The sequence below is a fragment of the Typha latifolia genome, chromosome 1, assembly GCF_019914945.1.
Source record: "Typha latifolia isolate L0001 chromosome 1, TyphaL0001v2, whole genome shotgun sequence".
Taxonomy (NCBI): Eukaryota; Viridiplantae; Streptophyta; class Magnoliopsida; order Poales; family Typhaceae; genus Typha; species Typha latifolia.
Genome location: NC_133086.1, coordinates 21,809,556 through 21,837,551, shown reverse-complemented (window position 1 = coordinate 21,837,551; position 27,996 = coordinate 21,809,556). Strand labels below are relative to the sequence as shown.

The window sequence follows — 27,996 nt, the reverse complement described above, 5'->3', positions numbered from 1 at the left end:
TACTACCACTTCTACAGACGCTTCGTCCACATCGCCTGGCGGAGTTCCGTTCTGTATATAACGTACACCGTCGGTGACTGCGAGCACCATAACTCGCTTTTGTCCACTCCTACCCGTTTTTCTCCATTGAATACCTCCGACTCAGGCAGGAGAAGTGAAGCGAGGGAACCAAGGGGCTTCGATCATCGATGTCTTCCCATCGGAATTAGGGCTTCTTTCTTGGAGTTCATTGTTTCGCAGTCGATCGAGACATCGACACCCTAGTTTCTCTCCTCAATTCGCTTCGAGGGATAGTCATGCTGGTTAGGGTTTCGTCCGCTTCCGATCGGAATCCGTCTCCTTTCCCTCCTTGAGAATCGTGGGGAGGGCGCCTTCTTGCGAGGTAATGTCCGCTCGACCGCTTCTCCCCTTTTCTCTGTTACCTTTTCTTGTTTGTGTCAGAGAAAGAATAGTTTAAGCGGATTGAATTGGGGAGTCTTGATGTGTCGTGCATGATTCTTCCTTTAGGAAGCGTTTTTTGTGTGTGTGTGTGTGTGTGTGCATAAATGGTCGAATCCCTAGCCCTAATTCCTAATCCCTTCTCCTTCGACTCGACAGTGCTGGTGACTCGCGCTCGCCGGCGGGCGGACTGCGGCGGTTAGTGGTCTCTCTCTCGTTCTCCCCTCTATTTCTCTGCCCGACCCCCTCATCGTCATCCTCTCTTTCCCTACATAACCTCCTCACCTACCGCCACCTTCACCTTCCTCCTCTCCCTCTCTTTCTCTACGCCGCCGCTACTGCGCCACTATTCTTCTTCTGTCACACCTTCCTCTGCACACAGATTTGACTAGTGTGAATTAGAATCTGAGGCCGTGCTTGGGTGACCACCCGGTTAGTAATTGATGATTTTATCGTTATTTAGTAATTGAGGAAGCCCCCTTTGTCAGTTTCACTTAAATCACTTTCATCGCCAATTCTGGTTCTTCTGGTTTTGCACGCATGAGTGTTGATTGTTGGGGAAATAGATTCTCTTACTTCAGCCGCAGAAGGCTTAAGATTTCTTGTAGTTGCTTTATTGTACTTCTGAGCTTTATTTCCGCTTAAGGCCTCATACCTATAGTTTTCTTTGATGAAAGCTGATAACTGTGTAATAATTTTAATGAACTTCTTCTGCAAAATTATTTGAAAATTCCTTTGGTGAAATAAATACCAAACTACCTCTGTCCTATCTGTATCTATCTAGCCACTTCGGTTTTTGTTAGTAGTTGTTTCTTTAGACATTTTTGTGGATTTGCATAAAGGTAAAATAATCCATGTCAAAGAGAGCTCGAATCTTGCCAAATAGTTATCCAGCAATTCATTGAGATTAGGAATCTAGAACTTTTCTTAAAGGCTAATCTGTTTGGTGCACACTTTATAATGCAAGTCCTCACTTTTTCAACAGATGTTGGGCTATATTAACTGACAATTCTAATATATTTCAAGAAACCATGAAGAACTTTGACAATTTGTCCTCTAAACATCAATAAAAATCTTATATTAGCTCTTTTGTCATCTCAACTAATAAAGGACAAAAGTAATACCTGTATTATACCTAAACTATACACAGTATTACTCAGAGCATTGTATTAAAGTACTATATCACTTATAATTCTTTGCATTTTTTTACCACTTTTACTATTTTGTTCTTGTTCTTTTCAACAGCTATTGTTATGTCTTTCTGCTTGGTAGGGTCCTTTATCTTGCACTTGTATAATAACTGAAGTTCAAATATTTATTTACTTATGTCATCACTTCATCAACATTTGAATACTTTCATGTTGCCTCAATTGAGTTTAGGTGTCTGTCTGCATGTATGTCTTGTCGATATACATGCTTCAAATTTTTCTGCACATATTATTGGTAATGAAAGGTTAGTTGGAGAATATTAATTGTGCAGGTAGTCTAATTGACAAGTATGCATTTTCTAATGTGAACTTGGTTGTGGTTGTTCAGTTTTTGTAATATATGGATTTATATCTAACTTAGCATGACCTTTTTTTTTCTCTATCTTTTGACAGTTCTGTTCATGAGATGGCTTCATCTCAGCATGTTGAAGTGGAGGCAGCTAAACTTTTGCACAAACTTATTCAGGAGTCAAAGGATGAACCTGCTAAATTGGCAACAAAGCTCTATGTGGTTTGTAGCTTTTAATAGTACTTTTGGTGAAGCCTAAAAACTGATGAGATGATTTGACTTTCCTTGTCTTCCTGAACTTCCACAGATATGTCAGCATATGAAACTAAGTGGAAAAGAGAAGTCATTGCCGTATCAGGTCATATCAAGGTAATCTTTGGACCTTGTTTTTCTATTCAACCTTCAAGGCATTGTTAACTAAGCAAAAAAATTTCAAAGTTTTTTTATATATCATATGGAACTACCTGACATTTGGCAAAAACTGTTGAAAAACTATGGTATTTGTTAGAACATGTTGAATATGGATACATATATGGAATGCAGATGAGATAGTGTGGATTCATGGCATGATTTTCTCATGCACATATATACACACATGTGCATGCACATCCTCAATAGCACAGGCACACATTAGCACACACACAATGCACATGAACACTTATCTTTTATCCATGTAGGTGACAGTGTGTGTGTTATACATTAGTGAGTATGTTTGTAGGAACATGCCTATGTCCATGCTTGCTTGTATTTATGTGTTTACCTATACGTACATGTAAACATATATGTACGTATATAGATGTTTGTGCACATGGATGTATACTGCAATTCCTTTATTTGGGAATTGTATTGGTAGCCTTAAATAATAATAACCAATTGGACACCCCTATTTTCTTCCACAAATTTATGTTGCATATGCAAAGCATATCTTAGGATCTAGTGGTATTCCATTAAATAAATCCATCTCGCGACACCAAAATGGGCAATGAAATCCTGACTTCCTTTTGACGATTCTTCGTATGCTCAACATCTTGTGGTTGATGGCCCCTCTCTGTTATTTAAGAGTTATTGTAGATATGATCCAACTTCTAACCATATCTGCAATTTGCTTAAGTATGACGTGTATCCTCAAAATATTGCATGGCTAGATCTAATGTGGACACAACTAGGAATTGTAATATGGTTTTCTTGATATTTTTTATCTGATAAACAGTAGACCTAGTGGAAATATTTGATTGTGTATCAGGAGGAATCTTACCTTGTTTTGGAGACATTTGAGAGGACGAGTGAGAGGACGAGTGCGTTAACGTAATCATGCTTCATATTTCAGACTGAGTTGTTTTGCAGTTCCAGTGGTTGCAACTCTATTTCTATATTTATGGCGATAAACCTAAACACTAAGACCAAATTTGGCTGGAAAAATGAACCACTAAAAGGTGCAAGCAATATAATTCTGATATAAATAATATATTTGTTTTGCTTGGATCTTTTAATGTTGGAATCTCACTTATTTGTAGAGATCTATTTCGCTTGACACAACTATTGTCGGAATTTCTCCTATTTTTCTGTCGAATAGTTGAATTTTTTTTCATGTTACAAAGATCTGACAATGTTGTTTTAGTTGTAGTATAAATATGTGTTTGTTGAGCTAACTTGTAAGTTGTAAGTGTAAATTATGAATTATGATTAGGGACATCTGGTCTCATGCCATTAATGTAGTTCTCTCTAATTTGTTTCCTACGTGCTATCTAAAATAGTTTATGATATATATGTTTAATATGGACAAACATCATGTCAATAAAAGAAATGAAAAACATAAAATCTTTGCTAGACCTTTTGCAACTATGAATTCTTCAGAATGATGGACAAAAACTGAAATTTGTTGCTATCACACAAAAGGACTGCATGTGGTTTAACACTTATGGTTTTGTTTGCTTTGAGTTTAAGGACCCCATTGAACTGGTTTAGGGATCTCTAAACTGGTTCAGTAACTAAATATCTTTTTACTTTTTTCATATCCAATCAAATTTACTCTCCAAAAATCAAAACTAAAAACCAAACAAGGCCTATACTTCTGAGTGGCAGATTAAGGAATTTTGAATCCTTCCAGCAGGAACGCATAAGATTAATAAAAGGTATGGCATAAGTAGTAGTCTCCTTTGGTTCTGGCATCTCGATATCTATCCGAGAGGAGCCAACATTTGTTGAAAGCACATTCAAGTGTCTGAGTCGAGAGATCATGCTCGTGATAAGACTAGAACAGTGCTATTATACTGCTTCTTAAGCAAGCTTAACTACCATTCTGGAGTCTAGTTTAGGCTACTATGCAACAATAGTTAAAATGGAGGCCTATGCTGGCTTGTTTGGAATCCCCAAGCAAGTTCTTGGTTGCTTTCACACTTATTAAGGTTACATCAATAACTGATGTAGGACAGTTTGGCCTATTCTACTGTTGTAGGAGAATTCCAGCATCTATACTGTGTTTATTTTGTCTACTTTTATCTGGTTTACTTCTTTTTATCCTCTTTTGTTCCTCCAAAACCGTTTCCTCTATTTTTGTTTTGTCTCCTATGTTTATCTTCCATAAGAATGAAGATCTAGCCATTAGCTGGTTTACTAAGAGTTTTGGTTTTCCCAGTAATTTAAATAATCTAGCTTCAAAAGTAATCTAATGATTTGAATTTCAGCCCTGAACAGGGCTAGTTAGCCTCATTTGTTAACCATGGTTTAGGTAGCTTAAACTAAGTTAAGAAAATGTGGTGTTTAACCGTGAGCTAGGTTAAGAGTATAATTATTACCTTTGATGTGACATAAAAAAGTGAAAAGTGTTGGTTTTAAAGAAAAATTATAGATATGTAGGAATAAAATGTCTTTTGACTTTGAAGTATTTTAGTATGAAAATAGTATTATTAAATTGAAGCAACTATTAAAGTTTAGAAAAAATCTCAAAAAATGAAAATTTTACATGTAAACATGATGTTTTTGGGAGCATTGCGGGCTTGTGGGACCTTAGGGGAAAAATGTTAATTACAAGCTAATAAAGACACTTGCGACCTTAAGTTTGCAAATCACTTTGTATTATGCAAATATACTACCACTTGCGAGCATGTGTTGTAGACTTGTAAGTCCATTGTTGGCTTGGCTTACAAATCTGTAACCCTACTACAAGGTAAGCTTCTTGTGTTTTTTTTTAGCCTTGTGGATATATAAGCCTCCGTGTAAGGTTACATTATTATTTTTTTATTGTTTTAAGAAGTCCTCAATATTGCAAACTTTATTCAAAAAAATGAAAATAGGTTATTATAGGATTAAAACCATTCGCGGGCTTAGAAGCTTGCAAGCCTGCGACCATTTTATAATCTATTTCAGACTTAGTAAGTTTTAAGTTTTTGTTTTGGAGGGAAATGCATTATTTTAGAGGGAAATTAATAATATATGTGAGAAGATTTGAAATATAGGTGTGCCATTATTACTTTAATGTGACACGAAATAACGATAAATGTTTTTTTATTTTAGAAAAATTGAGGATATATCATGCAAATAATACCAAAGTAGTGTTACTAAATTTGTAAAACATAAATGTAAGTCATTTCAGGGATAAAAATATAATTTGGGAATTATTTAAATTTAGACTTATTTGTATTTTCTATCTCTCCTCTCAGCTATTGCATTTGGTTAGGGAAAAAAGTAGTGTTTGGTTATTGAACATGATTAGTGGCCCCTAACCAAGTTCAGGGGAATTGCTTGGCCTCAAACCAAAGAGGGGCTTAACAACCTATCTTTCTTCTCTCTGTCTTTTATGGTGGAGGTTGGATGGTGGCCAACGACCACTGTACCACTGCTGCTGTAGGTAGCAAGACAGTTACTTTCCATGAAACTGCAGTTAATTATCTTGTTAGCAAGCTGATATTGTGAGATGTGTTGTGCGACACACATAGTGCCGAGAGGTGCTTAATTCCTTACCCTAGAGTGCTTAGGCATGCCTTGCACTTCATATCACAAATTTAGGTCTAAACCTTTTGGCATTTACGTGCTATATATTTACATTTATAACCCTCTTAAAAGTTCATTTATTTTTCTGACAGTACAAATTCTTAATTGTCAGCACAGAACAATTTTGAATTCAACATCTTAATATTTATCATTTTCAGGGCCATGGAAACTGTTATAAGTCAGCATAATCTTGATATTGATGCCCTGAGGTCATCTCGTTTACCATTTGCTGGTGGGCCTACGATTGGTGACTCAGGGAACATGGGATCGAAGGACAAGGAGATAGTCAATCCCCAAGCACCTAGGAATGACACTGAGAGGCCCCAGAGAAATATGCCAGCTGGTGGATGGCAAGTTGCTTCAAGTAATCAAATGAAGGAAGAAACTTATGCCGGTTCTTTCCCCACCTATGGTATGCTGAAAGATTCTCTAGCGTCTCCAAATATGGCAGATATGGCTAGGCATGATATATTGAATTCAAGTAGGCCACCAGCAGGACCGAGTAAGATGGATGGCGTAGGAGCTGATGTTCAAGGGTCTGCGTCACAGAAAAGCAGCAAATCATCTGATCATGGAAGTCCAGCTAGCGTGCGAATGGAGGACAACATATCTACAAATTCTCAAGAGAGGATTTATCAGGTGAAACCAGATAATCAGGTAAACAAGAGGGATGTAAAGAAGACAGGAGCTAAAAGAAGGCAAGATTCGAAAACGGTTGCTAATTTGCATTCTGACAAACCACAAAAATCAGATGCTACCTTTGCTGGGCATAATCTAAAGAAGGGAAAGCAAGCAGCTTCAAGTAATATTCAAGGCCAAGTTTCTATTAAAGTTCGCGATCATGAAAAAACAACTCCTGCCCAAAGTTCCGCAAATTTGGAGCAGTTGTCATCATTATCTAGTGGTTCTGGACAATTATTTAGATCTCGACAAGATGATGCAATGGATTTCCCTGAGAGGACTACAGATAAATCTAAAGATCCTCTTCCTTTTTTGGGAAATTCAATTTCAAAAATTCCTGGGAAAGGAGAGGTATCTTCTGGAAATAGTGTTCTTGAGTTGCAGAAAGGAGTCTTACTACCATCAAGAGCAAATACTTATGGCTATGTCATGAACCAAAGCAAATCAACTCCATCTCCAGAGAACTTTCAGGGCTCCATTGAAGGTCTTACTCGGCCTTCTCCTGGAATTCATAATGCAGACCGTCTGCTCATTTTATAATGAGCATTTCCTTGCTTTATAAGGAAATTTCAGGGTTATGTCATTTCCTGGAATTCATAATGGAATTCATGGAAATAATGAAGATTATCTGTATTGAAAATATTAACATACTAAATCCAATTGTTGCAAGAATTATATCACAAGGATTTTATAGTTGATTTCCTGTTATGCACATTTTGCAGGTAATTTAAATACAAGACCATCTGCTGCATTCAACTCTTTTGCTGTGGCGAAGATGAGCCTTCCTGGCCCTCCACATTCTATCTACTCTTCATATGAGAGTCAGGAGGTGGCTTCACAATTCCGCTCACTAAGAAATCTGGAAACATCTTCAAGTTCCCAATTGCCAGAAAAGGGCAAGGATGTGATTGCTGCCAATAGTAGCATAGAGTTTCCCTCTGATATTTCTACTAAAGCTGTTGGATCTGAAGTAAGGAAATCTGGAACATCACAATATTCGGACAGAATTTTGGAAGCCCAGGTTGGTTCATTATCCCAAGTGGTAGAAACATCAAATGCTAATTTTTCTCTGGATTGATCCTAGTGCAAGGTAGATGCACTTTACATGGCAAGCTAAGCATTAAAATGCACCACTGCACAACACAAGCTTTGATTGTTGCTACCTTCAATATATTATTTGTGGAGTATTGTCTCTTGTAAATTCATTTATGCTAGTGGGAATGTAGAATTGAACTCCTTAAATCTGTTTTCCTTGCCAAACTTCATTCTGTGTTTAGTTTTGGACAGTGGTCGTTCTATACTCCTTGTTATATGTATGAATGGCTACATTGTTTTGATTTGGTTAGTTGTTAGGCAAAATATTTTTTTTAAACATGTGTCTGATTGTCTGAATTTAAAAGAGAATTTTCATGTAGTAGCAGTTAATGTGTTCAATTATTTTCATCAAAACTCGGAAACCCTAAAACTTATGCTGAACTGACCGTCAGACTTTTGACTGGCTCCCTGTTTTGACTGTTGCAACCTTCTACATTTGTTCCTTCCTCAACTTCTATAATTTGTTTGTATTTCTTCGTCTCTGATTATCTATGTGAAATATACAGGGAGGAGCCATTCAAGAAAGACAAAATAAGGTTAATATCCCATTGAAAGCTGAGACGATGTATCAAAGTATTCAAGAGGCCAAATTATCTGGTCAACCAAATAAAAAATTTGGAACAGGCCTGATTTCTCAGGCATCTGCTTCTTCAAATCTTCCATTCAAGGAACAGCAACTGAAACAGCTTAGAGCACAATGCCTTGTATTTCTTGCATTTAGGTTTGAACATGACACATTGTCCATCTCACATGTATTGTGTTTTACTGTTTTTATATCACCATCTCTAATAAGCTGACATGCTCTCTGTATATCAATTTTTTTTAAAAAAAATATGTTCACCCTCACATGCAGAAACAATTTGATCCCGAGGAAATTGCATCTTGAAATTGCACTTGGTGGCAACTACTTCAAGGAAGGTTAGCATGTCTTCTCATCTCCTTCTGTTGCCTGTACTTGTAATTTTCCCCTTTATTGACTTGTTTTAATATTTAGGTGGTAGTGCAGATGGGGTTCAGAGAGGATGCAGTGTGAGCAGAGGAACAGATACTTCTACTAATGAACCTCATAACAGTCATGAAAATTCTGGCATTTTTGGTAGGCCAAATGATGTTTCTAGACTGCCTTCTTCATCTACTGGAAGTTTAGTAGAGACTGACTCCTCATCAAAGGACACTGAAAGCACAAAAAAGAAAAAGAGTAGATGCTCAAATTTAGACAAATCAATGGTGGAAGGGGAAAATAACCAGTCACAAGTTGTTAAACAGAAGATTGGTGGTGAAACTTCAGAATCATGTGCAGTATCAATCATGCCGCAGGAGTCTGACTGTCTGATAAATACTGGAGGAAGCGCCTCTGACAGTCATTGTGGTAAGGAAAGTTTAGAAAATATCAATCTGCAAACTACTAGATCAGGGCAAGTCATGTCTGTTTTGGGTGTAAGTAAGCAACCTCTGAAGCTCGAGGGAACAAGGGCTAATGTTCGTGTTGATGCTTCAGAAGAATTAATAGCAACTGCCATGCTTCAGCGCCCCACTTCCTTTGGTCTATCTCACCTAAACTGTGGAAGCAGTAGTTCAGGAAACTTACTCAAGCAAGATTCTCCAGTATCCGATGCTAGCATGCCAGTAGATAGACACTGCACTCCTATATCAGCAAAAGAGCAGTCTCCACAGAATATAGGGAATGAAGGTGAATATTTCAGTCATATGAGGACCGCTTCAATGGTTGTTGACAAGTTCTTCACCCCTATTGGTCCTAGAGGGAAGCTACCTGCAGCTTCACAGTCAGTTATCTCTTGTGGCATGGCTAATGTTTATGCTGGAAGTAGTGATTTGAAGGAACCAAGGGATTCTGTTATCCAAAAGCAGTGCACTTCTGATGCATTCAAAACTATGGCGGGCGATATTGTAGGTGGACAGGGGGAGGTGGATATGGCGTTCGATGATTGTCGTGATCAAGAAGACGGAAACATATTCCCACTAAATGATACGCCTGAATCTCCTCCGAAGTACACCACCTCTGAGAAATGGATCATGGACCATCAAAAGAGGAAACTCCTTGAAGAACAAAAGTGGGTATTGAAGCAGAGGAAGACACAGGATAGAATTGCAGCACGCATTGACAATTTAAGGGTATTCTTCTAGCTATAAAGATCTTGCTTTCTGGACGCTTGATTGATTTGATTTATGATTTGGAAAATGTTTTTGCGATTAATACTTAATCTTTTATTATGTGTCTATTAATGGTAGTAAGTTTTGCTCTTATATATAGAAAGTAATATATTAGTTCAGAAGTAGAGCTACAGGATCTGAAGTAAATGTACCCTGAGAGGCATTGACTACTGAAATTTCAATATACATACCACAGCTCATACTAGTGCTGTAGTCACATCTTTTCCTAGTAAATATACAAGTAGTAACTGAGTTGATGATGAAAAGTTGTTTCAATTTTTTACACTCTTTACTTCAACAAAAGTTTTGCTTTTCTAAGAACAAAATTTTCATCTTCATTTTCCTCTGAATGAGGGGGGTATCGACCTATTTTTTGTTTTCTCCATATCTTTTGCAGCTTACAAGTGGAAGATGTACTATTCAATCTTAAAAGAAGTATATATTTTCTTCGAATACTATTCTTTCCCCCAGTAAGATGCTGCAAAATTGATTGTCTTATTTTGAGATGTTATGTATTCGCCTACATATCTTTGTCACAGACGATCTTTGCTTTGTTGCATAAATGCACTTTGATTTATTCAATGCTTAAATTGTTTTGCTAGTTCATGCAAATAATGTTATGTTACACTACTAGTAGATGTTATATTACAGTGTGCTAATAGTTTCTCATATTGTATTGAATTTTAGCTTTCAGGTGTTCATTTTTCTTATTTTTGTCCTATATGTGCTTTTTATGCAGTCTCTATTCACTTTTAGTTCAGTTCTGTTTTCTTAAGTTTGTAAATTATGATGTATATTGATCTGAATTTTCACCTGTAGAAGGAACCTTTTTTCCTTCTAAGTTTGTATTTTGCTAATGAATCTGTCTTGATCAGAGAAATGTAAGTTCATCAGAAGATATTTCTGCAAAGACAAAAAGTGTCATCGAATTGAAGAAACTTCAACTTCTGCAACTTCAGCGCCGTCTTCGCGGGTTTGTGATTTGTGTTGGTGTTTTTGAGATTTTTCTAGATTTGTTTATCTGGACACAACTTAAGTAATTTACTTGTGTTGACCAGTGAGTTCCTTAATGACTTCTTCAAACCTGTCACGTCTAATATGGAGCATTTGAAATCCATCAAGAAACATAGACATGGAAGACGAGTGAAGCAGCTAGAAAAGTTTGAACAGAAAATGAAGGAAGAAAGGCAGAAGCGAATTCGGGAGAGGCAGAAGGAATTCTTTGCTGAAGTTGAAATCCACAGGTGTGATCCATTGTACATTTACTATTCAAGAATGACTTCCTCTTTTGTGTTATATGATCTCTTTTAGCATACTGAAGTATCACATTTTAGGAACTTTATATTCTGTGCGATTCAATAATTTCTTGAAGTTGAATTGTTGACAGTTATAGTTGTTGTAAAGTCTAAATACTCATTTTGTCTGCTATGGTTTTGTTATTTGTCAATGCCTTGTGCATGTAATTTTCAGAGAGAAATTGGAGGACTGCTTCAAAGTCAAGAGAGAGCGCTGGAAGGGTTTCAATAGATATGTAAGGGAGTTCCATAAAAGGAAGGAGCGGATACATCGGGAGAAGATTGACAGGATCCAGAGAGAGAAGATTAACCTACTGAAGAACAATGATGTGGAAGGATATCTTAGAATGGTTCAGGTTATTGCTGCGTTCCAGCTTTGGAGATTCTCTTGAATTATGATCAGCATAATTATTGTTGTTGATTAAAATGTTGCCATGTAGGATGCAAAATCTGATCGTGTAAAGCAACTTCTCAAGGAGACTGAGAAGTATCTTCAGAAACTAGGTTCCAAGTTGCAGGATGCTAAGGCAATGCCGAGACGGTTTGAGATGGAAATGGATGAGAGTCGAGCAGTTCATGTCATTGAGAAGAATGAGGTCACAAATGATGATGAAGATGAAAGTGACCAGGCTCAGGTATGTGTGTTCTGCCTACTTCATTGATATCTTACTTTTGTCCATCTGATCATTTCTTGCCTTGTTCTGCTGCAGCATTATCTTGAAAGCAATGAGAAGTATTACAAGCTGGCCCATAGGTACAACCGTACAAAGACAAAAAGTGTCTTTGAATAACTAAGTTATTAATGCAAATTTATATTTCGATGCATTTGTCTACTTTTTTCATCACATATTTGGTAAGTATTACAATTATGTGTCCTGTGTTATTCAGTGTAAAGGAGACCATAAATGAGCAGCCAACTTATCTTCAGGGTGGAAAATTGAGAGAGTGAGTAGATTTATCTCCCTTGTTTTACTCGCCCTTTTTTGTCATTTGATATGCCTGTCAGACTTTTCTCTTTTCATTTTTTTATATAAGCTTAGTTTGTGTCATGAAACTCTACTAGTCATGTGATTTTTTATTTTGATTATAGGTACCAGATGAACGGTTTACGTTGGTTGGTTTCATTGTACAATAACCACTTGAACGGGATTCTTGCAGATGAAATGGGTCTTGGTAAAACTGTTCAAGTATGTCCTATAGCAATTTTATTTTTTCTTTCCTTTTATCAAATTTAGATGTTATATCTGGCAGTCCTGATTATCCAGGAAGATAGTAACGAGCTTATTTCCTTGACAGGTTATTGCTCTAATCTGCTATCTTATGGAAGCAAAGAATGATAGGGGGCCATTTCTGGTCGTAGTTCCATCCTCTGTCCTTCCTGGATGGGCATCTGAACTAAACTTCTGGGCGCCTAGTATAAACAAAATTGCTTATGCTGGTCCTCCAGAAGAGAGGCGCCGGTTATTCAAGTAAAAGCTCATTATTTTGATTGTCGTTTTACAGTTAATAGTTCACGAAGATGAGCTTGTTAATTAGTTCGAAGATAGAGCTTGTTAATTAGTTCACGAAGAAATGAGTTTGACCTCTTTTTTTTCCTTGTGCAGGGAGATGATTATTCATCAAAAGTTCAATGTTCTTCTGACTACATATGAGTACTTAATGAACAAGCATGATAGGCCAAAGCTAAGCAAGATTCATTGGCATTATATTATAATTGATGAAGGTCACCGCATAAAGAATGCATCCTGTAAACTAAATGCAGACTTGAAGCATTATCGGAGTTCTCATCGTTTGTTGCTGACAGGGACACCCCTACAGGTTGTCATGCTTTCCTTTTTACATCATCTTCATATTGAATTATAAATTGTTTGCCTAGATGCTGTATCTTGTTATCAATTGCGCTAAATCTTTTGATTATCCACTGCATCAGTACTCGTCTATGTTAATATCCTTTGTTCCTTTTTCTGTTCATCATATCTATCCATTGATCTGTTGTGGGATTTTCCTTAATTATTATTGGATCTTTTCAATTGGTACACAAACTTCTCAACTACCAAATTTTCTGTGTAGAACAATCTCGAGGAGCTGTGGGCACTATTAAATTTTTTGTTACCTAATATTTTCAATTCATCAGAGGATTTCTCCCAATGGTTTAATAAACCATTTGAGAGCAATGGAGATAATTCACCTGATCAAGTAAGCTTCCTTCTTTATTTACAACACAATAGTTATAATACTTTTTGTAAGTATTCATATCACCAAGGTTTTTACTGAGTTTGTTTTTGTAGGCTTTACTTTCTGAGGAGGAAAATCTGCTAATAATAAACCGTCTCCACCAAGTTCTTCGGCCTTTTGTACTTCGTAGGCTGAAACATAAGGTCTGAGATTGTCGTCCTTGTGCATATACCTTGATCTTATTACTGTTTAATTCTGTTCTTGGTGCTGCTTTGCTTTTACTTAATATTCCTTAATTTTTTACAGCATAGCATTTGTTCATGCTGTGAATTGTGTCCTTGAATAATTTTAAATTGCAACGATGTGACCACGAGAGAGTATAGTTTGCTTTTGTTGCCTACATTGTATATTCTGGTTGCAACTCCATATGGATTTCTGATAGTTATAAATTCACGTAGATAGCATGGATGGCCGTGCCGGCGGCATACTAGCATATGGCATGAGGGGTGCCGCACGGCACACCTCCTAATAGTTCCGCCACTCGCTGTCGACCTCATCGTCGAGCTACCCATTGTTGATCGCCGTCGCCCGCCCGAGCACATCGGGTGCCCTAGCCCGAGGGAAGATATATATATATATATATATATATAAAGTTATCAATTAAAACTTAAATTGCGGATCCGGCGATCGGTGACGGCGGAGGTGAAGGCGAAGGTGGGTACCTTTTTTTTCTCTCCTTTTACGGCACGGCTGATAAGTGCCGCGACACGAGCCGTATTGTGGGCCGGCCGGTGGTCGGCACGGTCCGTGCCTGTGGCACGACCATCGTTGATGAATAGTACTATTTCTCTACAGATCTTTGACTTATAAGGATATATATTGTCTTTTATGTATTGCAATCTATTCAGAAATACAAATGCATTATAAGGATATAGATTGTCTTTTATGTATTGCAATCTATTCAGAAATACAAATGCATTGCAAGACAGTCTGCTTTAAGTAGTCTTCTCCCATCTTTAAGGCTTGTCGAAGCTCCTAGTAGAAAACGTGGCAACTTGATAGAGTGCAGTGACAGATGACATCGGTAAAGTTGCACATGAACACTTCAAATATCATGTTGTGTGTGTGTGAAGCATGAATACTTCAAATATCATGTTTTTTCTATGTCTGACACTTGTTAGACATTGACACTCACGGAATACTCATTGGACATGTCAAGCACGTCTAAGAATTATGATATTTAAATTTTAAAGTAATATAGAATAAATCAGAAACTTCTTAAACACTTTTGTACACTCTTGGGACACATTTTGGCCTTCTGGGCATAAAATTTATCACATGCTACAAAAATTTATAATATAAATTATCTATTGCAGAAATTTTCTACATATGCTGCAGAAATGTAATGCATCTGTCACAAGTTAGTGGTTCTGAGAAAATTAATATTAATACAAATTAGTGCAAAAAACGCAGATTCATCAATTATATCCAATGTAGTTAAGTAAAGGTAGTTTGTTATTTATTCTCATAATATTGAATTGTATTGCGATGTATTAGTATTACTATCAGTACATCTTTGTGGTATTGTGTACATTTTGTTTTTTTCATGAATAATTTATGCATGTCTGTCTATTTATATTAAGATAGAAATTTTTTTATTTAAACACATCAATAAATAAATATAATGCTTTTATTTATTTATTTTGTTGTGTTATAAATGTTGTGTCTTATTTTTTCAAAATTTGTTGTATCCCCGTGTCTGTAACGTGTTATATCCGTTTCCCACGTTTATATCCGTGCGTCTACTTTGTGTGTATCTTTCTCCTTTCTTCCTCTGCAAATCTCATGATAGCGAGATGCTGACATGGCATGAACATTGACTTAATCATTGGAAACATTACTACTGTAAGATTTATGAATGTTGACTTCGGGAAGTGTATTTATGAATAATTTAATGAATTTAATATTGACATTACCTGTACAATTTGCTGATAGTTCAATATTTTGTTTGGGTTTCTAAATCTACATTTAGAGTTGTCCAACTCTTGTGCTCAACTTTCCAATTTGTCATCTTCTTCATTTTCAGGTTGAAAATGAATTGCCAGAGAAAATCGAAAGGCTTGTAAGATGTGAGGCTTCTGCTTATCAGAAACTTCTCATGAAAAGGGTCGAGGAAAATCTTGGTTCTATTGGAAATACAAAGGTGCTTTTTAATATGTGATGACTGTATGTGCTACTATTTCTTTGTTTGTTTCTTAACCATACTAATTACTTGCATGCTGCTCAACAGGGTCGTACTATACACAACACTGTGATGGAATTGCGTAATATCTGCAACCACCCTTATCTCAGCCAACTTCATGCTGAGGAGGCATGAAACTTTGCTTAAATTTTCACTGAGTTTTGGTCCTATTGCACTTCCAAGTTCAACTACATTTTTCATAACATATTCATTGTAATTGCTATTTGTCAGGTTGATAGTTTATTACCTAAGCATTATCTGCCAACACTAGTGAGACTCTGTGGAAAGCTTGAAATGTTGGACAGGCTGCTTCCTAAGCTCAAGGCAACTGGTCATCGGGTATGTCAAATTTCACCTATATATATAGCAAGTCTTATTGTGAACTTGGACATTCTAAATCCTATTCCCACGGTGCCATTGAGCTTATTGTGGCTGGCTATTAGGATAAAGGTGGCATAACTGGTTTATACTTTTGGTCTGAGATATTTTGCTTGTTCTCTTTTGATGTATTACTTCCGCAGCAGCTTGTAGCCTCTTATACACTGCTTTTGATTATTTGGGTTGGCTAGTGTCATAGTAAAAGGAAAGAATCTTTTATCAAAAAAGAAAGGAAAGGGATCTGTTTGTGTGCATGTGTAGTTGAGCAGGATTTGAATGTGAAAACGTAGTGTGAATTATCAATTTTCTTGTGAAATATAAAAATGTCAATGGGAAACCTTTTAAAATTCTCTTTATGTGATTTTTGTTTTTTTAAATTTGAAGGTGTAATCGGAACCAAAATATTGGTCAAATTTGCAAAGTGCGTCGTATTGATTTATAGAGAACTGTAAGGTACCATCTTTTATAAAGAGTACTAAGAAAAAGATCATAAGGGGAATAAGGCAAGGATTCTGTCTTTGAATGAATTCTTATTGACATAGATGCACATCAACTTGGGTTAGTTTTAGCTTGTTGACTCTGGAAGATTGAACATCATATCCCATTTTATTTTTGTACTCCCACATGTACTCTCCTACTCCATTTCTGACCTCTATTTAATTTTTATATTGTTGGGTCTTCTACTATAGTGGTGATCTACTCTGAAGTCTGAATATATACTTTTGAATTAATTTTTTAAAGGATTAATTATGCATAGACCCCCCTGAATTATAGCCCATTTTCACATAGAGGCCTTTTCTTAATTTTTTGTGACACTTTGATCCCCTCATCAAGAATTGCCTTGTCGTTGAATGTGTTGTGCAAGCCTTCGGTCGGCACGATATGTGTCACTACATGGTGCCATACAGTGAGTCAGCACGGACAATGGTAAGATAAGGTAAAATAGAAAAAAAAAAGAAAGAGGGGATGAAGAAGGAAATTACTTGCCTTACCTATTCAATTCCATTGGCGCCATCGGAATCTCTTGCTTTGTCGTGTGCTGGCGTGCCCCAAATCGAAGAAGATGACGATCTATTTTGCTCGAAGAAGAATTGGAAACAGATTGTGAAATATACGATCTGCTCACTTTAGTGGGTATTTATAAGGAGAGATCTGACTAAATGGATCTAATGATTAGCTCAAGGTGGATTGTGCTTAATTCATGATCCATTTCATGAGATTGCTGCCCTCTTCCTAAGACTCTGGTGAGTGGCCTCGAGGAGACCCTCTATGATTGTAATAAAGTCCTTATAGGTGTTAATGGATAATGTCAAATGACCATCTTTCTTTTACTATTCTCTCTTTCCTCTAAAATAAGGATAAAATGGTCCCTAGAGGGCCTAAAATAGATAATGTGATTTTTTTTAAAATAACTAATAAAATGGGCATTTCAAAGGTTTTACATAGCACAACAATATACTTAATTCACTCTCAATTTTGTGTACTTGGAAAATAACTCAAGCATGAATTTGGAACTTGTGTTAACTTTCCTAGGGCACTATTCTGCACTTTCTCAATGATTCTTGAGCTCACATTTAACTTTTGTTGGATGCAAACATGTGCTTGCAGATGTAATTTTTGTTGTATCTCCTTAATCTGTATTCTGTAAGCTTGACAATAAATTGTTTCCCTTTTATGATAATATTTTTTTAAGATTCTGTTGCTGATTATGTGGATATGATTATCTGATTGACTTTGTAATGTAATTGTTTACTAGGTTCTACTTTTCTCCACGATGACAAGATTGCTTGATGTTATGGAGGAGTATCTGTGCTGGAAACATTACAGGTACCTTCGCTTGGATGGACACACCTCTGGACAAGAAAGAGGAGCTCTCATTGAGGAATTTAACCGTGCGGACTCTCAAGCTTTCATATTTCTGCTGAGGTTTGCATTTAGACTTGGATACTGATAAAATTTTCACTGAAGCAATTTACTTTCTGCTCAACAAGAAAAGTGACTAAAGATGCTTCATTCAAGTTAACTGCTAACCTCTCTCCTCTTTGCACTTCTTTTTAGTCTTCTCTGAAAACGAAAAGAGAGAATGAATCAGGTGTTAATTTCCTTTTAATTTCTTGTAGTATTCGAGCTGGAGGTGTTGGAGTAAATCTTCAAGCAGCTGATACTGTCATCATATTTGACACTGACTGGAATCCCCAGGCAATATAAATAGTTCATTTCCTCCACAGGTACATAATTGATGGGTCTCACTTCTCATGCATTAGTTTCTCCTTGGTGTTGATGTAGGTTGACCTGCAAGCTCAGGCTAGGGCCCACAGGATTGGCCAAAAGAAGGATGTACTCGTACTACGGTTAGAGACGGTCAGTACTTATACACTCTTCACGTAGCTGCTTACGAATTAAGATAAAATCACTTGCATCCTATTTAGTTAAAGGGACTATAAACTAGTCTTATGGAGGTCAATTGGTGATATTTCCTTATTCTAAACAGAAGTTAAGAAAATATTTTCTTGAATTTGATGTTGATCATTTTTTACTTTCTGAACTTGTTTGCACCCAATTTCACTAGCCAGTGTAAATGTGCTTGTCAAGATTATGATCTGCCATGTTTACTATATCTCTCTGTTTTTTCTGTGTTGCTTAGACTGGTTGTTAAGCTGCATGATACTGCAAGATCTTGACAAGGTATTCTAAGAATGGCTTGTTCACTGACAATGGTTGAACAAGCAACTTCCCATTTCCATTTGCCTAATCAGATCCAATCTAATATGGTGTTGGCAGTTAATATAATAATTGAGCTGAAGCTACTGAAGACTCAAGGTGCTCCAAGGCACAAATTGCAAAGTGAGGAACAGACACTGCTGAAGCAAAGAAAACAAGACAAAATATAATTTCTAATGATATGTTAAGAACAAATAGTTGAAAATGTTTGTTAAGTGTGTCCAAATATCCTGTTAAAGAAGAGTAAATTAAGATGTATTTTTCAAAATATATGAAAGGTGGTATCTAAAGAAGAAGAATGTGAAGAACAAAAATAGCTGTCGTGTTGGAAAAAGTGGGTAAGCAGAAAAGCAGGAAGAAAGACATGAAGAACTTAAGCAATGATTGGAAAAAGACATAGCAGTAAGCTCGTATAAACTTAGGCTGCCTAAGATTGATGTTTGATTTTTTCAAGATATGCTATACTTGGGTATGTAGTCAGTAACTTTGTTGACTTTCTGGTAATAACGGTGTAACATGAGGTCAAATAGTCTGCCAAAAATTAATGTTTTATAAAGAATTAGCCAGTGGTGGCATGCAAAGCGTGTTCCATGATAGTTTTTTTTTTGGCTTTATAAATCTTGGTGCATATATTTGTGTAAGTGATTGATGAGGACATAGAAGGAAACACTACTACTCTATAGTGGACATATCTGGTAGAGGAGATGAAATTGACGAGAGAAGAAACTGCCGAGAAAATAAGCTTTAGAGTGATAGAGAGATAGTAGATAGGTAGAGGAAGGGCTAAGCAGGCCACACTTGGCCGAGCCCCTCTTCTCATTCTTAAGTCCATCCTCATCCTTAAATTTGCCCCTACTAAAGTATGAAGGTCTATATTATTCCATAAGATAACTAATTTGGCATCTTGGGACTCATAAGCACATGCTAAGCTAATTTGAATTTGGACTATCTTTTGAACATAATGCAGGATTACTTACATTTCATCTTTAGTTGTTTGAATCAATTAGGACTCTGATAAGATTTTCACTTGTCTAACTTACTAGATTCCCAAACCAGGTAGCTATTCTGAATGCATGGCCTGCTACATTAAAATCAAGACAGTTGCTTTCCGATTTTATAAAAACTAAGACAAGACCACAAAGCTAGAAACCTATAAACATATACCACTAAAGTTAAGCTTATATTCGCAAGTGTTTTTCTTGGTTTCAGTAATTTACGGGCTGTGAAATGCAGACAATATTTGTTCCATTGAAACTTAAAGTGGCCGTAGAATAAGATGTTTCATTTATGTGTTAATGCTAAAGCAACCTTGCTGTTGGTCAAAGCATTTGATTTCAATATCTTTCAAAGAGACCAATGCTGGGTTGGCAATGAATTTGTTTGTATTGGGGTCAAGATAACAAGAAATGTTTTGTATTATCATACACATTGACCAAGAGCCTTGCTACGAATTTGCTCTGGTGTCAAGCAAATGCCATCGAAGAGTTTTAATGACAATACAGAGAATCATTTCTTATCAAAAATTTTGTATTCCTGAGTTTATTATTGTATTTACTGTCACAAAGGTCCGCACTGTAGAAGAACAAGTTAGAGCTGCAGCTGAACACAAACTGGGTGTTGCTAACCAGAGCATAACTGCAGGCTTTTTTGACAACAATACAAGGTATTCTTTTACGTTTTTATGATTTACTTTGTGAGTACAGAATCTTTGGTCATTCACACATTGCAGGTTAAGCATTTTTGCCCCTCATTTTTGTCTTATAATTGCAGTGCTGAAGATCGGAGAGAGTATCTTGAATCTCTTCTTAGGGAGTGTAAGAAAGAAGAAGCAGCTCCTGTATTAGACGATGATGCTCTCAATGATCTCCTTGCTCGTAGGTAAGCTTTTATGTCTAATTTCAGAAGTTTTGCTGATTATTTTTAGTTTGTTTTTCAGATTCTAAATTCTTGTACCCTTGGCTTGATTGTAGTGAATCTGAGATTGATGTTTTCGAATCTGTTGACAAACAAAGGCGAGAAAGTGAAATGGTTTGTCTTTCTTTTTGTATTTGTGACCATTTTCTTTTGGTTGTGATGATGATGTTGTATTTTGTTTTTTATCCTTTCAAGTTTGGATAGTATCCTTTACTTATGGGATGTCTTCTCAAATATGTTCAGGCAGCATGGACAGCATTAGTTCAGGGAGGTTCATCTGATGAGTTGGATCCCTTAGTGATGCCTTCTCGTCTTGTAACAGAGGATGATCTTAAGACATTCTACAAAGCTATGATGGTATATGAATCAGCCAATCTCGACATAAAAAGGAAAAGGGAACATCCTGGTGGCCTTGATACCCAGCAATATGGAAGGGGTAAACGGGCTCGTGAGGTTGGTTCCTGCATTTAACATTCATTCATGTTATGTTGCCTTGTGACTTTTCAAGTTTCAATGCTGTTTTTACCTCTCCCGCAGGTTCGTTCTTACGAAGAACAATGGACTGAAGAAGAGTTTGAAAAACTTTGTCAGGCGGATTCCCCTGAATTATCCAAACCTGCAGAAATACTTAGGGATCCATGTATGCCTAAAGATCCTGGTGGCACTAAAGCAGGCAACTTGGAACCACCATTGCCTGTACCAAAACTTGATTTGCCTATATCTGAAGGGCCAGTGCAAGCATGCAATGAGCCCCCTCCTCCAGCTAAACGCGGACGGGGTAGGCCAAAGAGGTCAGCAACAGTTGTGTCTCCTCCACCATCTGCTGCTGCTTCGATTAGCAGCAAACAAGATATGGGATCTCAAAGAGAGAATGTCTCCTCTTCCTCTGGTGGTACTGGTGTTGAGGCTCCTCCAAAGGATGCTAGTTGGGGAACACATTCTGAATTAACTGCTGGAACTACTGGTCCTCTGCCAGCACCATCCGCCACCATGCCTGTTCAAGCTAAAGCTCAGAAAAGACAAACTGGTGAAACACCCCGAGGGCGAGGCAGAAAGCGGAAATCTGTGGCATCAGTTGCTGATGCTGAAATTAGTACTATTCCTGGAGTTCCTATTGGTACTGACGCAACATCAAATAAATCCATGATTGCTGCATCTCTCCAAGAAAGTCCCATTGTTGCAGCCCCTACTATACCTCCCATGACAGTCAAGATTGACCCAATTTCAGGATTACAGAAAGTTGAAGTAGTTTCTGCTGCACCCAGTTCACCAACAAATAAACTTAAGAACATCTTACCTGTTGCAGATACAATGAATATTGGAAAAGTGGTTTTAGCTAATGAGATTAAACCAGCTTCTATTGAAACCAAACTAACAGCAAGTACTGATCCTCTAAGCCTGGTACAGTCAAATTCTAATGATGCTGCAAAAGCAGGGATAGTGCAAGCTGGTCCTGTTCCAACAATTTTGCCATGTGTACCTGCTATACCTGTCATTGCACAGGATGTGAAAGAAAAAAGGGTTCATCATGTGGAATCTTCAGATAAGCCAGCTGAAAAACAAGCTGATACTACTCGCCGGAAGAGCAAAAAAACAATGGCAGGTACTGGCACTATACCAATTGAAATGATGAAGCCAGCTGAAAAGCAATGTGGTAGCTCTCTTGGAAGCATGGAGAAAGAAAATATTGATGAAAAACCTTGTGAGATGAATATTTTAACTGAGAAAGAAGATTTTTCTCTTCAAAGCGGGCAGAAATTGCTACCGGTTATTAAACCCCAATCCTCTGAGAAGAGTTTGACTGACAAACATGGTGATTCTTCCCTAAGAAACATACCAATTTCAGTACCTATTTCTGATGCTCAGAGTCCTAGTCCTCTAGATAGTGCCACTGTTGACAAAGCTACTTATACTGAAATAGGTTCCCTCAAGGCAGTAGAAGCTGCTGGGCCTATCAAGCACAAGGGAAGTGTTGATCTTGACAAATCTCCTGATCTGCTATCCAAGAATGAAAAGATCGAAATACCTGTTACTGCTCCTCCCGTTGGTCAAATGCACTGGACTCCAGGAAAGGACAGTAGTGGAGTACCTCAAGTACTCAAAACAGTACCTGAAAATAGATCTTCAGTTACAAAGAAAAATGCCACTGCTCGTGAACCTAGGAAAAGGAGCAGTTCTGCAACAGCTGCTTGTGAACGCCGTGCACGACTTGCAGGGTTAAAGCAAGCAGAAGGTTTAAAGAACACAGATAAAGTTGGGAAAACTGCAAAAGCATTCACCATGAATGAGAAGCAACAGGGTGATGGTATGAAAGCAGAGCAGGTTATGTCTGCCATGGTTCCTGAATCAGATCCCATCCACGCATCTGGAACATCGTTAATGCAAATTGGTGCTTCACCTGACCAACCTGAAGCGCCAAACCTGTGCTCAAGGCAGTCTACCACATCAGCCTCTGAAGAAAGAGATCCTATTGTGTGTGTTAATAATCCTGCACATGCTGAATATGGGGAGATTAAATCTGCCTTAAATGTACAGGGTATTGATGTTAATCTGACTAAAACTGTGGTACAGAGCATGAACTTATCAGATTCTATTGGTTCATCTCATACCAAATCAGAAGCTGCTGTAGTTCAAGAATCTTTTCTTTCTCAAAGTAATAATACTGAGTTATCTGGTAGCCCGGAAGCTAAGATCAATATTGAGGTAAATGTTCATAATGGATTGTTCAAGAACGTACCATCTCTGGACAGTACAGTGCGCAACTTCTCAGAGTCTACTGTTCTATCTCAAGAACCAGAATCTCTGGTGATTGGCAGGGCAGATGGAAATCTGACGAATCCATCTGATGGAACTGGCAAACAAAGTTCATGCATAATGAATGCAGTTCAATCATGTGTGGGAGATATTCTCTCTGGCATTGAGAAGAAAGATAAAGTTGTCAAGTCAGCTGAAGGTTACTCCCAGCTGAGTTCTGAAGTTGAAGTGGAAGGGCAAATTGTTGAAGTTGGTCATCCATCTCATGAAGGTTCTGAAAGCATTCAAGAGTCAGAATCTCGGGCAATTGATAGCTCAGATGCAAATCTAGGGAATCCATCGGATGAAACTGGCAGACAAAGTCAGTGCACAATTAATGCAGCTCAATTGTGTGACAGAGATCTCCTATCTGGGCTTGAGGAGAAAGATAAAGTTGCTGAGTCAGCTGAAGTTATAGTCACAGAGGGGCAAATTGTTGAAGTTGGTGGTCAATCTCATGAAAATTCTGAAAGCTTTCTAGAACCAGAATCCCTAGCAATTGATAGGTCAGATGCAAATCTGATGAATCCATCTGATGGAACAGAGGAACAAAGTCCATGCATAATGAATGCAGCTCAAGTGTGTGAAGGAGATGTCGTACCTGGGGTTGAGGAGAAAGATAAAGTTGTCAAGTCAGCTGAATGTTCTGAAGTTAAAGTCAGCGAGGGGCGAACTGTTGAAGTTGAAATTCCATTTCATGCAAATTATGAAAGCATTCAAGAACCAGAATCTCTGACAATTGACAGGTCAAATGCAGATGTGATGAATCCAATTGATGAAACTGATGAACAAACTCCATGCTTAACGAATGCAGCCCAAGTTCCTGTATCTAGGATTGAGGAGAAAGATAAATTTGTCAAGTCGGCTGAAGGTTTCACTTGGCTCAGTTCTGAAGTTAGAGTCGGGGAGGGTCAAGTTGTTGAAGTTGGTGGTCAATGTCATGGAAGTTCTGAAAGCACTGAAGAACCAGAATCCCTGACAGTTGACAGGTCTACTAAAGAACCAGAATCCCTGACAGTTGACAGGTCAGATGCAAATCTGATGAATCCATCTGATGGAAGTGGCGAACGAAGTCCATGCATAGCTCAAGGGTGTGATGGAGATTCCATATCTGGGATCAAAGAGAAAGATAAAGTTTTTGAGTCAGCTGCAGGTTACTCTCAGCTCAGTTCTGAAGTTAAAGTCGCAGAGCGGCAGATTGTTGCAGTTGGTGGCCAATCTTCTGAAAGGTCTGAAAGCATTCAAGAACAAGAACCTCTGGCAATTGACAGGTCAGATGCGAATCTGATGAATCCATCTGATAGAACTGGCGAACAAAATCTGTGCATAATGAATGCAGCTCAACCATGTGAGCGAGATCTCCTGACAGTTGAGGAGAAAGATAAAGTTGTCAAGTCAGATGAAGGTTACGCTCAGCTCAGATCTGGAGTTGAAGTCTTGGAGGGGCAAATTGCTGAAGTTGGTGGTCCATTTCATGAAAGTTCTGAAGGCATTCAAGAACCAGAATCTCTGACAATTGACAGGCCAGATGCAAATATGATGAATTCATCCGATGGGACTGGTGAGAAAAAGCTGTGCGTAATGAGTGCAAACCAAGAACCAGAATCTCTGACAGTTGACAGGCAAATTGCAAATCTGACGAATCCATCTGATGGTTCTGGTGGTCAAAGTATTAATGCACCACAAGGATGTCAGGGAGATCTAGTATCTGGGGTTGAGAAAGATAAAGTTATCGAGTCAGCTGAAGGCTACTCTCAGCTCTGTTCTGAAATTAATGTAGCAGAGGGCCAAATTGTTGATGCTGGTGGTCCATGTCATGAAAGTTCTGAAAGCATTCATTGTCTCACAGAATCAAAACAGAGTAGTGAGCAGAATTTTCTCTTACAAACTTCTGAAGAAATGGGCTCCTCTACTTCTCCCGGTTCTCATAAGCCCGTAGGTTCTCCTGAGATGGATGTGATATCCTTCAATGAGGAAAAAGCATCAGTGAATCAATATTTTTCAGGAAATCGTCATACAGAGTCTGAGGAATCACCTGGATTTGGTGATATGGCCAGCATCATTCAGGAAACAACTGAAGAAGTTATTAATATTCTCCCAGACGTTCAGCAAACAACTGAAGGTACTTCGGTTCTTAGGTCTCTGGATGCCACTTTGATGATGGGACCAAATTGTGAGACTGATGATGGTATCAATGTGGCTAAAATTGACAATATTTCTGCATTGGTAAGTCATGCTTCAGCTTCTGTACCTGACAAAACTAGTGATGAGGAAATTGAACATGTGCCGGAGGAAAAACAAGAGAATTTTGGCGTTGATGATGCAAGTGCAATTATATCAGATGCTATATGTCTGACTCCTAGTTCTTGTGATGTTGGTAGTACTGCAGAATGCAATTTGGTTAAACCTTCTGATGTTTCGGAGATGCCAATTGTCCCTGAGCCCGGACAGCCCGAAATGGATCAGAAGATGGGTGTACCTAATCTCATCAGCTATCCAGATTGTACTTGCGAAGTTGATGTGGGAATTCTTGTAGATAATGGCACCGAAACAAATTGCAATGCTACTCAAAATTCACTTGATGATATACAAAACAAGAATGGTGGCACTATTGAGACTGTTCATGCTGATGTTTCAGCCCCTCTAGATGAGTCTCCATGTGTAAGGATTTCAAATGTAGACCCTGAAGTAGAAACCTGCTCAACTTCTAGGAATGTTCAGAATGAAAGGAATAATCCAGATAATTTGGGTGAATCAGATTCTTTTCTGTTGCGATCAGTCTCAGGGTTTGAACATTCTCAGCTTGATCCGCAGGTTGGCTTACCTCATAGCAGTTGGTATTCAGATGGTACTTGTCAAGATCCTAAGACTGCAGCAGATAATGATACCAAGTTAGAGAATAATAGTGTTAACTCTAGTGGTACAAATCATACTGAAGTTCCAAATCATCATAGTTTTGCTTTAAATATAGATATATCTGATCAGGCAAACGAAGATTCTGAAGGACAAGATGGTTATCGTAGTGGTGGAAGTCACAAGGAAGATCCATATCCTCATAATGATGATCTAAATAGAGACTCTTGGCAGTCAAATGAGGATTCTGAAAGTAAAGAAGGCCATCCTACTGTGATGAGTTCCAGTGAAGGTCAAACTCCTGGTGATGCTCCACTTAGAGAAATTTCTGCACAGGTAGATATTGATCCAGATAGTAGCAGTAGCGAAGGGGCTGTGTCAAGTGATGTGCCTGATCTTAAGATTGATGGTGCTAGAGATGGTTCTATCGAGGTGGGAATAATTGTGGATAATGACACTGAGACTAAGTTGCATGATTCTGAACGTTCTTTTGGTGTTGCATTAGCGAAAAATGATGGTACCATTGGCAAAGTTTGCACTGTCACTTCAACTCTTCCTGATGAGTGTCCAAATTTAGAAATCTTTGATCAGACAAATGCTGATCCTGAAGAGAAGGTTTTCTCAACTTCTATGTGTCTTCAGGATGATTTGAGCAATTTAGAAAGTCATGAGAGTAAATTGCAGTCAGTCTCAGAGCCCAAAAAGTCCCAAGTTGATCCACAGGTAGGCTTACCTGAGAGTAGTAGCTGTGCAGGTAGTGCTTTTGATGAACCTATAAATTCAGAACAAATAAATAATGGCACCGAAGTAGAGTGTTATGGTGTTAGGAATTCATCTGGTGATAATTTAAAGGTTTTTGGTGACCCCACTGGTAGAAGTCATATAGAAGATCCATCTCCTCTCTGTTGTGCTTCAAAAATTGGTATCTCTCATCAGGAAAAGGAGGATTTTGAAGGTAAAGAAGGTGACTGTATTGATAGTTCTTGTATCAGAGGTCTATCTTATATTGATAATCAGGCAAATGAGGTTCCTGAAGGTAAAGATGACAATCCTTCTGTAATGGATGATAGTGGTGGTCAAAGTGACAATCCTTCTGTAATGGAATATAGTGGTGGTCAAAGTGACAATCCACCAAAAGAAATTTCTTCTCAGCAAGCTATGGATCTGCATAGTATCAGTAGCAAGGAGATTGTTGGTACTGGGGAATTTCTGTGCAGAACCACTGCAGCATGCACTTCCAACTCACCGAACCAATCTGACAAAGATCCTATTGAGACAAATTTGGTGGAGACTGATGGCAGTGGGGAGCATGCAGGTTGCACACCAGCTGCATCTGTTTCTGTCTCATCCATCCAGTCAGACCAAGGCCCAACCGAAACAAACTTGGTCAGCCCTGATGCCAAGGAAAATTCTGGTGATATTGAAAGGGAAACTACTGAGCTAATCAATTCAAATGAGAGCTGCAGCGGATAGCTATGAAAATCAAAAGTGCCATCCATTTTGATAACAATTTGTAGGCTGTTGAATCGCCTGAGTACAGCGGATATTTCCATTTTGGATTTGATTTCAGTTTGTGAAATAGTGAAGGAATTGGTTGGTGATCTTAACCCGCGATGGTCATCTTCCTCCCTGAGGTGCCAAATTGGGATTGAAGATTGTGAGGACAATGGAAATGTACAGTGTAATGTAGTAACTTGTGTTATTGCAAGTTATATATGGAACGCACTCTTGCTGTTAATTCTTGGTGCAGTG

General features: G+C 37.9%; 1 protein-coding gene across 4 annotated transcripts; it reads left to right on the top strand.

The window, feature by feature from the left end:
* The first annotated feature begins 1 nt into the window (after position 1).
* Positions 2–27,982, top strand: LOC140799498 (uncharacterized). 4 transcript variants are annotated; one of them, XM_073153839.1, is made up of 31 exons: positions 86–382; positions 598–870; positions 2,040–2,157; positions 2,243–2,304; positions 6,084–7,090; positions 7,329–7,627; positions 8,208–8,422; positions 8,555–8,619; positions 8,696–9,834; positions 10,749–10,846; positions 10,932–11,117; positions 11,344–11,524; positions 11,609–11,803; positions 11,879–11,922; positions 12,057–12,113; positions 12,259–12,355; positions 12,465–12,637; positions 12,773–12,986; positions 13,239–13,364; positions 13,457–13,546; positions 15,430–15,546; positions 15,634–15,714; positions 15,817–15,924; positions 17,720–17,889; positions 18,084–18,162; positions 18,250–18,324; positions 20,250–20,347; positions 20,455–20,562; positions 20,655–20,712; positions 20,842–21,051; positions 21,136–27,982. In XM_073153839.1, exons 3-31 carry the CDS (start codon positions 2,053–2,055, stop codon positions 27,715–27,717), a joined length of 12,039 nt encoding a protein of 4,012 aa, XP_073009940.1. In that variant the 5' UTR covers positions 86–382; positions 598–870; positions 2,040–2,052; the 3' UTR covers positions 27,718–27,982. The 4 variants fall into 4 exon arrangements, with proteins under 4 accessions (XP_073009921.1, XP_073009948.1, XP_073009940.1 ...); XM_073153830.1 differs by having other exon boundaries at positions 285–382; positions 598–636; XM_073153820.1 differs by lacking the exon at positions 598–870 and having other exon boundaries at positions 2–382.
* The last annotated feature ends 14 nt before the right edge of the window (positions 27,983–27,996 follow it).

Coding starts and splice junctions, on each gene's coding strand:
- LOC140799498 (XM_073153820.1), top strand. CDS start 2,053: ATGGCTTCATCTCAGCATGTTGAAGTGGAGGCAGCTAAACTTTTGCAC. Junction 8,620..8,695: donor TGGCAACTACTTCAAGGAAG/GTTAGCATGTCT, acceptor TTTAATATTTAG/GTGGTAGTGCAGATGGGGTT. Junction 13,365..13,456: donor GAGATAATTCACCTGATCAA/GTAAGCTTCCTT, acceptor TTGTTTTTGTAG/GCTTTACTTTCTGAGGAGGA.